Source organism: Physcomitrium patens, chromosome 19 (assembly GCF_059467195.1).
Source record: "Physcomitrium patens ecotype Gransden chromosome 19, ASM5946719v1, whole genome shotgun sequence".
Taxonomy (NCBI): domain Eukaryota; kingdom Viridiplantae; phylum Streptophyta; class Bryopsida; order Funariales; family Funariaceae; genus Physcomitrium; species Physcomitrium patens.
The window spans coordinates 576,604-591,045 of record NC_143428.1 but is presented as its reverse complement, the minus strand read 5'-3'; the positions used below and the strand labels follow the sequence as shown (position 1 = coordinate 591,045).

At 43.1% G+C, this 14,442-nt stretch overlaps 1 protein-coding gene across 2 annotated transcripts; it reads left to right on the top strand.

Moving 5' to 3' along the window:
- Nucleotides 1–1,186: 1,186 nt before the first annotated feature.
- On the top strand, nt 1,187–6,390 carry LOC112295878 (uncharacterized). Of its 2 annotated transcripts, none has more exons than XM_090244810.1 (6): nt 1,187–2,343; nt 2,430–2,999; nt 3,246–3,960; nt 4,141–4,867; nt 5,154–5,477; nt 5,678–6,390. In XM_090244810.1, exons 1-4 carry the CDS (start codon nt 1,741–1,743, stop codon nt 4,482–4,484), a joined length of 2,232 nt encoding a protein of 743 aa, XP_090100936.1. In that variant the 5' UTR covers nt 1,187–1,740; the 3' UTR covers nt 4,485–4,867; nt 5,154–5,477; nt 5,678–6,390. The 2 variants fall into 2 exon arrangements, with proteins under 2 accessions (XP_090100936.1, XP_090100937.1); XM_090244811.1 differs by having other exon boundaries at nt 1,209–2,343; nt 4,144–4,867.
- The last annotated feature ends 8,052 nt before the right edge of the window (nt 6,391–14,442 follow it).

Sequence of the window (14,442 nt, the reverse complement as noted above, 5' to 3'; positions counted from 1 at the left end):
ACATAGCTACTTAAATTTAAGAAATGTATTGTAGATATTCATTATCAATAACTAGGAGATTGATAAGGTATATAGAAAAGGAATTGAGGCCTATTTTTTACAAGGATTTTGAATTCTCATGTTCTTTATTAAATATATACAAGTATAGTCCCTCTTCTGTTATATTTTGAAAGCTAGGAATGAATGTCAATTGTGAGTTGTATTTTTGATGTGAAATAATTATATAGAATATTCTATATAAGTCTAAGTATGTTATTTTTATAAAGCCTGAAAATAGCAATTGTTTGATCGGAGCATACTAGAATCATTGGCTTTATAATTGGAATTGTTTCTATATTAACTACCTTAAAGTTTTCTTGCTTATGGTTTTTTATTTTTTTATTTCAAATGCCAAAAGTAGAACAAACAAGAACACCGTGTGGTTTAGGGTTTAAGGTTACATGGGTGTCGTTGAAAAAATTGGCTCATTAATTTTGAGTTTTGACTCATCCTCATTTTCGGGATCTACAATTCTAATGGTACATATTTTTATTTATTTATTTATTTATTTATTTATTTTTCCCGACAAGTTTTTCATTTGGAAGATATAGGAGGTTTGACTTTCAAATTTAGATTGACTTTTTGAGTTGTAGGATTTTGAAAGTAGGTATATTTAGATTTTGACTTAACCTATACCCCCATTTTTGGGATCTACAATTCTAGTGGTACAATTTTTTTAATAAGTTGCGAAGAAGCTGGGAGGAATATGGTACGACAAGTAAGATGTTACAAGAAGCTACGAGTGTGCTATTGTACCCAGTACCTCACAGAGCCTCGACATTGTCAGCGTTTCTTTTACCTGGCGACAAAATTTCGCCAGACACTGAGAGGTGGCACCCTTAGATTTGTTCAAATCTGGAGGGACCAACCACCACTGGCTGAATGGGGTCTGCTACATGACAAACGAATCGTTGGACACGGTACTCAGACAGATGTAGCAACACTTGGATCCACGTAGAGCAACTTGAGGAGGGCATCTTTACCGATGATACCCGCTTTTATTTGATGACGCTGCCGATCAGAATCAGACACTATTCGAGATCGTACCATACCCCCAAATTAGATCAACTTGCTGTACCTACCAGCTGAAGGACAGGAGATGCTGAAAAGATCAGCTTGCCTAGGTTGAAAAGGGAGCTGCTGCCGGGCTGCCGGGCACCCAGAGCCAAGCAATGGCCGACTGAACAAGACATTCATGACTGCATGAGCTCTCACCCCGGCCGCTGCCGCCACATGTTTCCCTTGCAGGGCGCCTTTAGGTCGGTCGTTGCTTTGCGTTGCAGAGATGAAGGTCGATATGATCACGAAGTGTCTACTGTAATGGCGAGGTGTTGGTAGGCTTAAGTAGGAATTCATCAGCTCCTCGATCTTCAGCAGCAGTCGTGATCCCTGTTTGAGTTAGAACTTGAACCCAAGGGATCGATGGCGTAGTCCATTCCTGGAGGCTGTGGAACTCCGTCCCACTGCCAGTATTGGTCCAAGGGCACCGGTCAGAATAATTCCTGCCAAGATTGCGGTCGCTATGCGCCCACCGCCGGTGTGGGATACAATTTCTGCTCCCAGTGCTATACCAAATCGTGTACGAGTTGCGCTTCTCTCAAGCTGCAAGGAGGTGCAACACAGTCACGGTCACGTGGAAGCCCAAGCTACGATTCGGACGATGATGGCGAGAAGAATCCAGTAACGCCGTCTGTAGTATCGATGGCGGAGACCGTGCTAGGAGGGTGTGGAACCCCGTCCCACAGCCAACTTTATGGGTTTAACGGTGGGGGTGACACTATTGCCTGCGACGATTGCGGTCGCCCGGTGCCTGGCAACGCCGATGTAGGGTACTACTTCTGCAACCAGTGCCATGTCAGTTCGTGTGTGAGTTGCACTTCTCTCAAGCAAAGCCATCCGGGCTCGTTCAATGCTCCACGGGAGAAGAAAACCTTCAATGCAGCTCAGTCGTCGCGTGCAAGCCCAGGGACGCGGACTTCTTACAAGGGGAAGATCAGCTACGATTCGGACGATGATGGCGAGGAGAATCCGGGAATGCCGTCTGTGGAATTGATGGCGGAGACTCCCATTCCAGGAGGGTGTGGAACCCCGTCCCACTGCCAGTATTGGTCTAGGGGCACGGGTCAGAATATTGCCTGCCAAGATTGCGGTCGCTATGTGCCCACCGCCCGTGTGGGATACTATTTCTGCTCCCAGTGCTACGCCAAATCGTGTATGAGTTGCGCTTCTCTCAAGCTGCAAGGAGATGCAAAACAGTCACGGTCACGTGGAAGCCCACAGCAGCAGGCAACTGCAGCAGCGCAGGTGAATTGATCTGCTCTGGGTCAGAGATTCGTTTTTCGGTAGTAAAGCAGTTTCAATTCAATATTGCTAACATTTGATTGTATCAGAGATCCCGTGGGCTTCCGCAACAGACTGTGAATGCAGCACAGTCTTCACGTACAAGCCCAGCGACGCGGAATTCTTACAAGGTGAACAGCAATCCAGTAACGCCGTCTGTAGAATCGATGGGGAGGGCCATTCGAGGAGGGTGTGGAATCCCGTCCCACGTCCAACGTTATTGGTGTAACGACAGGACTATTGCCTGCGAAGATTGCAGCCGCCAGGTGCCCACCGCCGGCGTAGGATACTACTTCTGCAACCAGTGCGAGGTCAGTTCGTGTATGAGCTGCACTTTTGTCAAGCAAGGCCATCAGAGCTCGTCCAATGCTGCTCCATCTTCACGTGCAAGCCCATTGGTGCTGGCTTCAGACGACGACAACGACGACGACGAGAAGCCAGTACTGCCGTGTGCAGGATTGCTTACCCATTCACTCGAATTCCTGCAGAAATCACCTTACTATGGCAACTGTTTTGGCTGTAACATGTGTGGGGAAGCAGGCTACAGCGAGCTCTACCACTGCGAATCTTGCCAATTCGCCGCACACAAACAGTGCGCAGAAGTCGAGGAGGAAGTCAAGGTAACATCATTCTCTGTGACATTGCAAGTGTTTTCAGTTTCCACACAATTCATTGGTCGTCCCACTTTGCACAGAATGAAATTATCCATTGTCCTGATCAGTCTCATTTGAGCCAACAGATATGTTGGCAGTAGTTAGTTTGTAAGGACTTATCTTGTCCCAAGAAATCTGACAGTAAGTCCCACGGGTTCAAATCTGGAGCCTAGAGCTTTAACAGGCTCAATTGACGTGTGTTGTGGTGTTCAGGTTTTCTACCACAAGCATCCGTTGCAAAGATATTACACAGGTGAAGATGAAGAGGACATCATTTGCCAATGTTGCCAGGGAGAAGTAGAGGAAGATGTCAGCCCTTGGGTGTACAAGTGTCCCGACTGCACCAACTTTGCTGTGCATGCGCGCTGCGCGAAGTACGCCAAGTCGTTGACGCATGGAAGCCATCCTCATAAGCTCAAGCTGGTGCACAAGTCATCGAAAGGCAAATCCCGGCAATGCGGTTGCGATGGATGCGGCAATGAAATACTCCACACCTTCCATTACACTTGCACCAAGTGGGGGTGTGACTTCGATCTGCACCCGTTGTGCGCGGTGCTTCCAACCAAGCCTCTTTGTCGAATGAATCCTTCTCACCGTGTGGAGATAGATTATTTTCCACTGGCGTCTGAGCAGTGCGCCCTTTGCGATTCCCCGTCAGATGAAGCCTGGTTGTATCGATGCCGCATCTGTGATGTGTCCATGCATGTCGACTGCTTCAGTGCTGAGACAGACGAAGATTCCAGCGATGACGAGGATGACGAGGAAGACGAAGATTTGGGTGAGCTATATCAGAAATTCATAGATTCCATGGACGATTTCGGCAACCAAGGCAATGAGGAGAAGGTGGACAAGCTCTCGGAGCTCGTGAATAGCTTCAAGAGCACCACGGAAGCTGCAGCAGCTTCGTCGCTTCCCAGACAAAGTTCAGGTTTGAATGCGACAACCAGATCCTTTCACAGTTTCTAACATTCTATGAGTCGTCTGCCATGTCCATAGTTCGCAGTGCAGAGTTGGGGGTTTGGGGTTCAGGGTTTAGGCACATGCTCAAGAGCGGACAGTGATAAAACCCTTAATGACGTCACTGAAATGGTGTTGTTTATGTGCAAAGTAGTGACATCAAGGGTGCATCCGAAGGTTAGCTCACTTGCTCGGAGTGAGACGCACATCTTGGATCAAGGGTTCGCGAACATGAGTCTGGGCGACTGCTCACCATCCAGATATCAACGCGACAGCTCACCACCCCCATATTTCCCAGATGACAACCCACAATCCACATATTCCCCAGGCGGCAGCCCAGATCTCGCGAGAGCGACGCATCGGAGGAAGAGCGTCGAAGGATCAAGCAGGCCGCCAAGGAGCAAAGGCGGAAAGAGAAGGCAGCAGCGAGGGAATTGCAGGAGCAAGAGAAGGCAGCGCGGAGAGAAGAGAAGGCGAAACGGGAAGCGAAGGTAATTGCTGAATTGCAGAACATCGCAATACAGCTCCAGAAGAACCAGAACAGCAAAGACTCTGGAGGCAATGATGCTACTGTCGGTCAGAAGCTCGCTGAGTTGAAAGCTATGACGGAAAACTGGCAAGCGTCAGATGCGAGGCGACACCAGGAGCAAGCCAAGTTCAACGAGGAACGACATCTCGAGCAAACCAAGCTACATCACGAGCAAGGCAAGCTCAACCAGGAACGACATCTCCATCACACCAAGCTACATCATGAGCAACTCAAGCTACAGCACGAGCAAGCCAAGCTACAGGACAAGCGACATCTGGAGCACACCAACCTACTGCAGGAGCGAAATCAGGAGTATCTGAACGGATTGCAGGAGATCATCAACACGCAGGTAATCACCCCCACTCAGTGACATGATCAATAGGGAGTGTTTCCACTATCCCAAATCGATTGTGTTGTTACACTCTGTCCCATTTCATGTACAGAATGTACGTAATTAATGACTTGAGAAGTCTCCACGTTTGAACTGAACTGTTGTTGTCTGTAGGTGTTCTAATCTCTCTCTCTATTCAAGTCTCTGTCTAGACATTCTGTATCGTCCGATTTCTTTTAGTACATTCTTGTCTCAGTCAACCTGAAAACACTCTCATTATGTGAACTGAAATGATGTTATTCAGGTGCAATCGACGACGCGTGTAGTGCCGCGTCTCGTTTTGTGCACGGAAACGTCGAGTAGGGTGAAGAAACTGATCACGAGCCTCCGAGTGGGCATCAAGGTCGTGCAGCTGCACCTGTTTTGCGAGCACGCACAGCAGCCGCACGTCGTGGCCGGCGCGCCGGGCTGCGAGATCAATCAGAAGGTTGCAGGCGATCGATGGACCAAACTTCAGCCGTTTCTCGCTGCTGGATTGATGGTGGTCAAATTGGCCCTTAACTTTGGCACCACGATGGGCGCCGGGGTGGGCGTTCTCAAAGACGTTTTGCCCGACTTGCATAAGATGGTAACCCCATTGACCTGAATCGGGAGAGACTTTTTTCAGTTTCCAAACCTCGTCGGTTGTGCTGTTGCAGTTTGTCAAGCTATGGTGTAGGGTCTCATACCGTGTATAGAGTCTCTCTCTAGACCCCTGGTGCATGTTTGCCTCAAATAACCTAAAAACACGCTCATCTGAATCCCGATTTGAATTGAACTGGTGTTCAGGTGTTGGAAACCCAGGCCATCGACCTCGGGAAACACGCCGTGCAACCAGCCCGCTGCAAAGTACTCCCCAGACAGGAAGCGGAAGAAGCGGAAGTAATGGCAACGCAGTGGCTGGTATCCTACTTGAATGACCAGAAGGTCAACATCGCGGAATCCTTCAAACTGTTCCGCGTCCGCTACACAGCTCCCGAGCACATCAAGGGCACCGTCGGTTGCCTCTGCTTCAACCACCTTGATCGCGGCATGAAGGATGGTTCCCTTGAGCATTTCCCCCTGCGCTGATAATCAAGTACCCGGATGAGCCAGTCCATAGCCTCACGTCTATACACACATAATTAGTCAGTAGTCCAAGATGCAATCGGCGTCTATATATACATCCCGAAGGATCACTTGCTTTCAAATTCTATCTCCTTTTCACGAGTTCCTCAGGTACGTGGAGGATTGAAAGATTGGCATAGTCTGCAGATCGCTCCGCCGATATATATATATATATGTGCTACATTCGGTTTCTGATGATAAGCATGTCTGGCTAATTTGCTGGCAGCCGTATCAGTACATAGGTGCTTCGACGCGACCGTACTGCTGCGTCACGCACGATATTTATACCACTGCTTCAGAACGAAGTTCAGCTTCGTCGGATGGTTGGCAATTAATGCGACCTAGATTGTATGTTTACAAATAATTGAAGTATGAAGTGGGAAATAACTCTGAAAGAGTGCAAAGACTCTAAGGTGAGTGACAAGTTGTTTGAGCTTTCTCGTTACTTACTGAGCTTGTAACCTTCCGTAAGGATACGTACATGATGCTTGTCTGTTGTGACCACACTGTCAATGCTGTCCAGCCAATTGCACTTTCAGATGATGCAATTTTTCCACGAGCTTCCAAAGCCCAGCCACAAACATAGAAAACCATAAGCATGTGCGTGCTGCTAGAATGTGCCTAATCACGGGTTGTGATGCTGGAAGTAACCTTCATGGCTCAAATACCTTCGTTTGGAACGATGGCACGAATTGCACCGTTCTAATCCGACTTGCACCGCTTTCAACCACAACTTTGGGAATAAAGATTTAATGTAGCTGAAATTCATAAGGAAAGAGAATATATGACAATTCTAAACGTATGTTAATTTTTTATATTGTTTAAAATTTAATTTATTGTAGAGTATTGATTATTGAAAATATGCTATATTTGGGATTTAGGGGTTGGGAGTACTATTGAGTATCCATACTTTGGAATTTGAAGTTGAAATTTTGATGTATTGTTTTTTAAGGTGATTTACACCTCTTAGGGCATTGTGACCCTTATATGCTCAAAGTTACTTGCTAAGCATTGGTTGTGTCTAAATTTGTCCATAATAGTCCATAGCTTTCATCTTTTCTATTCTTACTTGACCAAATAAGCTATTACTCCTCATTAGATCCACTATGACCAAGTACAAATAGACAATGATAGAGGTACTCTAGTACATTCAAACAAATATAAATACCAATTAATTAAACTTAGGTGAGCATAGATCCATAAATAAGTTTAGAGTTTAGGGTTATAAGGGTGTCCTCGATTCTTTAGCATCAATATTTTTAGATTTTGACTTGACTTACCTCTCCATTTATGCTATCTAGGATTTCAATGGTATAATTTTTTTCCTATATATATTCATAGTTTGAGAAATATAACTACTTTGACTTGGACTTGAGGATTTTGACTTTTGTCATACAAAGATTTTTAAAATTTATGAAAAGCTTGTTGGATCCATTTGAGAGTTGCCCATTCTAAATATGTACTTGAAGTTTTCAAAAAGTGTATACATTTGTAGATATTAAGTGTTTGACTATTTTGACTTTTGATTTGACTTTGTATATGAATAGGAAATTTTAAGTTTTGATTTGACCTACCTCCTCATTTCAAGGGTCTAGAAATGTAGTGGTGGACTTGAAATCCTATACATGTTTTTCAATTTTGAGATGTAAGGCATTTGACTTGATACAATTTTCTATTAATTTTTTTTGTACTTTATCTTTTTAAAGTTTTGATTCAATCTATCCTCCTATTTATGATGCTTTTGATTCTAATGGTATATTTGAAATCTTGAGCAAGTTTATAGTTTAGAAGATATGAGGTTTTCAAAATCGCAAAAGTTATTTTTGATTAATATACGAAAATATATATATATATATATATATATATATATATATAATAAATACATATAGGCACCTAGATATAATACTAACATATTAAATAGAATATATATGTATATATCATTTTTTTGTTTCAAAATATTATATATATACTACTTTTTGTATATACTAGTATTTAGGATTTAAGGTTTAGGGTTACAAGGGCGTCCCATAGGTTTTTGATCCTAAATATCTCATAGTTTATTACATAATTGTCAATTTTGAAATTTTTCCAAAGACCTATACAAATGCTTTTGTTTTTCAAAATTATGTGTTTGATTTTTCAAAATTTAGGGTTTGAAAATCCTAATTAGGATTTGTAGATTCTAATGAAGAATCTAAATTTCAGATTTGTTAGGATGTAAGATCCATGCATAGAGTGATAGAGACATACCTTGATTATTTTCAAAAGTGAGGATTAAGCCGAATGTAAAAGCCAAGTAGCATTATCTTGAAATGAGCATAATTCTTTTTGCACGCTTATATTGCCTATGTGACCACCTCCTATAACATTCAACCTTATGAGCAATTCATTAAAATGCTATCACATTCATATGCAAAAGTAAGTAGTGCTTAAAATAGATACAAAACTTTGCTCAGCAAAAAAAATGAACATATATTCACAATGAACATATAAACTATACAATCTATATTTTAGTAGAGGAGGTAATCACCTCCTAGCATTTGTTGGGATCTATGAAGGCAAGATAACAAAATCTTTGACATTGGTATTAATCCTGTGAGCTTTGTTAGTACTAAACCTTGGTCGTTCATCCTTCAACAGGATCTTGATGCTCCACGAGGATCATCCTTCAATAAGACCTTGTCATTCCAAACGCTAGCATCTTCTTGAGGGTGGGCAAGCAATTACACTATCACCACAAGGGCTACATGGTTAGCCTCTGACTTATATTTTGAACAGACATAATAGATTATAATCCTTGATAGGATCAAGATTGTGAATAGAATTACTAGTAAGAAGGAACAAGGCTTTTTGTTCTTCGTATTTATGGAATTAGAGTTGAAGTTCATACAATGATAAGGTAGTTTGGAAATTGAGATGCATTAAAATAGAAAGTAAGGTTATCCTCAACAAACTTGTGACTTCTTATATCAACCTTTGTTAATGTATTAAAACAACACCAACCTGAAAACTAAATAATGTAAATATCATGAATATAATCCTCAGCACAAAGCAAACATAATCATCCATGTCACTCCAATTCTACGATGGATAGAAAATAGCACCTTGTTATTAAAATTGAATAAATATTAGCATACACAAGGTCACTTATTAAAAGGACGGAATGTTATCTTTTGATCAGATTTTGAGTTAAGCCCCTTAGCATTTAGGCAATCTTAATTGTGTTAGAACAAATGACTATCACCTAGTCTAGGTCCAACTTTCTCTCCTAATTTGCCCACTCTCCACCTGCTACACTATCAGCTCTTTGTCCTCGTTCTCCTCCACCTGCCATCGCTCTTTTTAATCCTACCATTCAAATACCTTCATTCGCATCCTGGACATGCTCTATAAGCATCGACGCAACAGTAATGGTATCGTTGTCTACTGTTGGTGCATCCAGTGCACAATTGATGTCGCTGTGCACCTTGAATCTCCATCATTGACTTTTGAAGGCACTCCCATTGGCGACGTTCGTGTCAATCCCAGATGCATCTACAAGTACAGCCTCCAATGCTCTCTTGTGCTCAATATTGATAGTGTTCGCATCGAGTTCAAATGATCCAAATGTTGCCAATATGCCAATACCACTGACGAGAGAGCATTGGAGGTTTAAGATTTAGGGTTTAGATTTTAGAGTTACAAGGGTGTCCAAAGGTTTAGGACTTAGGATTGAGGAGTTACAAGAGTGTCCAAGAGGTTTTTGATCCTAAATATCTCTCAATTTATCATTATTTTTTTCATTTTGAAATTTTGCCAAGCCTTATATTGTCTCAAAGACCTCTATAAACATTTTTGTTTCTCAAAAACATGTGTTTCATTTTTCATAATGAAGGATTTAGGAACCCTAATTAGGATTTGAAGACCCGTATTCAGAATCTGAGTTTTATATTTGTTATCAAGTGAGAACTGTGTATAGAGTTGGAATGCATATCAAATTTTGCTGTACCAAAACAAATCTCAGATGTGTGGCATTACAAAATTTGTCGTCCATATTGAATAGATGGCTTGTGGATTGTGGGTCTTAGGATCTTGGGGTTCTAAGGTCTTAGGATTCTAAGATTTTAGGATTCTGGGATCTTAGGGTTCATGGATTTTGGGATCTTAGGGTTCTAGGGTATTAAGGTTCTAGGGTCTTAGGATTCTAGGGTTCTAGGGTTCTAGGGTTTTGGGTTACAAGAAAGTTCTAGAGGTTTTTTATTCTATATATCTTTCAATGTATTATAGTTTTTTCCATTTTGAAATTTTGTCAAACCTTATATTGTCCTGAAGACCTCTATAAATATTTTTGTTTCTCAAAAGTATGTATTTTATTTTTCATAATATAGGATTTAGGAACCCTAATTAGGATTTGAAGACCCGGATTCAAAATCTGAGTTTTATATTTGTTATCATCTGAAAACTGTGTATAGAATTGGAATGCGTACCAAATTTCGCTACACCAAAATAAATCCTGGATGTGTGGCATTACAAAATTTATCGTCTAGGTTGATTAGATGGGTTGTGGATTGTGGGTCTTAGGATCTTAGGATTTTAAGGGATCTATGATCTTGGGATTCTAAGGTCTTAGGATTCTAGGGTCTTAGGGTTCATGAATTCCGGAGTCTTAGGGTTCTAGGATTCTAGGGTTTTGGATTACAAGAGTGTCCTAGAGGTTTTTCATCCTATATATCTCTCAATGTATCACAATTTTTTCCATTCTAAAATTTTACCAAGCCTTATATTGTTCCAAAGACCTTTATAAATATTTTTGTTTCTCAAAAATATGTGTTTCATTTTTCATAATGTAGGGTTTAGGAATCCTAATTAGGATTTGAAGATCTACATTCGGAATTTGAATTTTATATTTGTTATCATATAAGAACTGTGTAGAGTTGGAATGTGTATCAAATTTTGCTGTGCCAAAACAAATCTCGAGTGTAAAGCATCACAAAATTTATCATCCAAGCTAACTAAATGGATTGTGGGTTGTAGGTCTTAGGATCTTAGGATTTGAGGGTCTTAGGGTTTGAGGGTCTTAGGGTCTTAGGATCTTAAGGATTTGAAGGTCTTAGGGTTCTAGGGTCTTAAAGGTTCTAGGGTCTTAAAGGTTCTAGAGTCTTGGACTTCTAAGGTGTTAGGGTTCTAAGGTCTTAGGGTTCTAGGGTCTTAGGGTTCTAAGGTCTTAGGATTCTAGAGTCTTAGGGTTCTAGGGTCTTATGGTTCTACCAAGTTTAGAATTTAGGATTTAAGGTTATAAAAGTGTCCTAAAGGTTTTTGATTCTAAATATCTCTCAATGTATTATAGTTATTTCGTTATGAAATTTTGCTAAGCCTTATATTGTCCCAAAGACCTCTATAAACGTTTTTGTTTTTCAAAAACATGTGTTTCATTTTTTGTAATTTAGGGTTTATAAATCCTAATTAAGGTTTGAAGACCCTAATTCGGGATTTGAGTTTTATATTTGTTATTATGTGAAACCAAAATTTTCCTAACCTAGAATAAACTTGGACAGATGGGTCGTTCAGCTAATCCAGGTCTGGAGAGTCCCCCACACCACTCCCAGCTTCGTTGAACAAACTCCGACTCAATCCCCCATATGTTCTTGCCCCCAAATTTGCCAACTCTCCATTTGCTGCACCTCCAGCTCCCCGTCCTCGTTCTCCTCCACCTCCCATCGCTCCTTCTGATCCCACTGTCTCCAAATCTTAGTCGGCGTCTCGGGTACACTCTGCGAGGTCTGATGCAGCGACAACGGCCTTGTAGTGTACTGTTGCTGCTGCTCCATCATCGACTTCTGTGACACCCACTAGCGATGTCGAATGCATCTGCGAGTGCAGCCCCTCGATGCTACCGTACGTTGAGTATTAACAACGTTGGGATCGAGTTCAAATGTTCCAAATGTCGCCGATGTGCCGACACCTCAGACATCTGCTTGTGTCCCCTAGCCCCTAAGCTTGCGCCGCTTGCTGTAGCGTCGCTTGCAGCAACATCCCATATTGCCCTCACGACATTGACCTGCTTGCATATGACCCCGCATTTACCCCCAATCTTGAACCGACCCAAGCGATGGCGGAGGCTACTCTAAGGGAGACAACAGAGGTCTCAACAGCAACGCGTATTGCTTGTACCCGACTACTACCGACCTGGGCGATGAATTCTGTGATGTCACACACCTTGCACCCGAGTGGGCCGAGCTCGAGTACCTCGACAAGTGGCTCAAACCGTGACCTACTGATACTATGTCGTGAAACAAGCTCTCATCGTAGCACGCTGCTGCTCTAGCTCGCGGCAATCCATCGTAACCTCCTCCGCTCCGACCTCCCGTCATCACTACCTATGCCGTTGCAGGCAGCAACCGAAGCTACTTCAGCGTGTGTGCAAAAAAATACACCCAAACGACGATAATTCTGCCCATCTTTGCACGGTTGCATCTAATATCGAGCCGGATGCAGCCAACATACGAATACTCTGTGCACAAACTTGCATGCATCGCCTCTCCGAGAGCTTTCTTTCCAAAAGTCCAAATACGCCGTCCCCGAGTAGTGGTACTGCCACAGATCGCAATGCTTAGCTTTGTCACCTGGGTGTACAAACGGGCACTCCGTTCAATCATGGATCCTCCCCCTCATCCATCGCTTCACCTTGAATTCAAACATCTAGAACTGGTTGCACCCGTATATGTCCACCACCGGCTATGCCTCCTCGTCCTTGTTGTTCGACGACAAAAACTTATTGAATAGCGCATCAAAAAGTGTTGGTGACCCCAGTGATGATCCCCCGGCCCCCAACGACGACGCCGATCTCAAGCTCAACCCTCGCAGGTCCGCTTGACCCGCTCTACTTCTTGCTTCCCGCTCCCCGCCTCAATCAACGATTCCTTATCCAGCATAGAAAACCCTAAGAACTCACCCCTCGACACCGGCAAGCTCGAAGGCCTCAAAAAGAAATTGTTGAATGCGTGCAATCGCGTGCTCTCCCTGCCCCTGAAGTTGTGGCTCCTCTGATACACTCCACCCAACGCGCCATCTACAAGCACCTCTGCATCGTGAATTGTCGTCAACGAGAACGATACACTCCACTAGACGCGCCATCTACAAGCACCTCTGTATCGTGCATCGCCGTGGACGAGAACGAGTTCAGCCATTGCATTGCATGCTATGTCTGTATATGCTAAGATATAGGCACGTAGTCTATCATTGATTCATACAACAATAGAGTGGCATCAAGGAGACAGTGGCAGTATGCAATGGACAGCGCCCTTGATGTGCCTTTCTTCGGTGCAAGCGCATGTGCCCAGTTTTGGGTGTAGATCGTGGGTGTTACCTCGTAAGTGATATCAAGTTTTATGAACCCGCATCTATGAATTGATAGTTTTCACAGCATGGTTATCTTTGTGAGTTCGGCTCACAGTTTTGTGCTTCGACTTACCTTTGTGTTTAGATGATTGTCAGTTATATTTCTTAAGGTTCGGGTCCTTACGAAAATGGTATCAAAATATTGAAATAAGACCCAATTGTTACATAAACCTACACCCTCATCTACCATTTTTGTAAGGAATTGTTCTTTTGCAGTTGGAACTGAAGTGTAGTTCTAAGCTTTTTCAGTCTTGATATTGGAAGTGCAAATGGCATCCAGGTATTGGAAGTGCAAATGGCATCCAGCAAGTTGGTTATTGCTACACAAAGGTAATATGGCTAGGGAGTTGTGTTTAACAAGTAACATGGTTTGCACTCACTGACTATGCCATGAAAAGTGATGAGAAGTTTTTCAAGTGAATTAGAAGGTGGGCAAAGTATACGTGTTAGGGCTATGTTGCTAATTATTGTAATACTTAACTGCAGAAACGGTTTTAATTGGTATTTTTATTTTATTTTTCTTCTAGGTTTATATAACAATTGGGTCTTATTTCAATATTTTGATAGTTGCTGTGTACACCCTGCACCCGAGTAGGCCGAGCTCGAGTACCCTAAGAAGTGGCTCAAACTGTGATCTCCCGATGCTCCATCGTAAGACAAGCTCTCGTACCCAAACGCCCCATCGTAGCTCGCCACTACTCCAGCTCGCGGCGATCCGTCGTAACCCTCTCCGCTCTGACCTCCCGTCGTCGCTGCCTGTGCCACCACAGGCAGCAACCATAATTGCTTTGGCGTGTGCGCAAAAAAATACACCTAACGACGACAATTCCGCCCATCTTTGCACGACTACGTCTGGTACTAAGTCGAATGCAACTAGCACTCGAACACTTCGTGCACAAACTTGCATGCATTGCCTCTCCGACAGCTCCCCTTCCGAAAGTCCGGATACGCCATCCTCGAGTAGTAGTGCCGCCGCGGATCGCGTCACCTAGCTTTCTCGCCCGGGTGGGCAAACAGGCACCCCGTCCAACCGTGGCTCCTCCCCCTCATCTTGAATTTAAACATCCGAA

What these genes read in the sequence shown, in the direction of transcription:
- LOC112295878 (XM_090244810.1), top strand. Translation starts at nt 1,741, where the DNA reads ATGGCGGAGACCGTGCTAGGAGGGTGTGGAACCCCGTCCCACAGCCAA. An exon ending in AGGCAACTGCAGCAGCGCAG is followed by an intron (nt 2,344 to 2,429) that starts GTGAATTGATCT and finishes TGATTGTATCAG; the next exon opens with AGATCCCGTGGGCTTCCGCA. An exon ending in AAGTCGAGGAGGAAGTCAAG is followed by an intron (nt 3,000 to 3,245) that starts GTAACATCATTC and finishes TGTGGTGTTCAG; the next exon opens with GTTTTCTACCACAAGCATCC.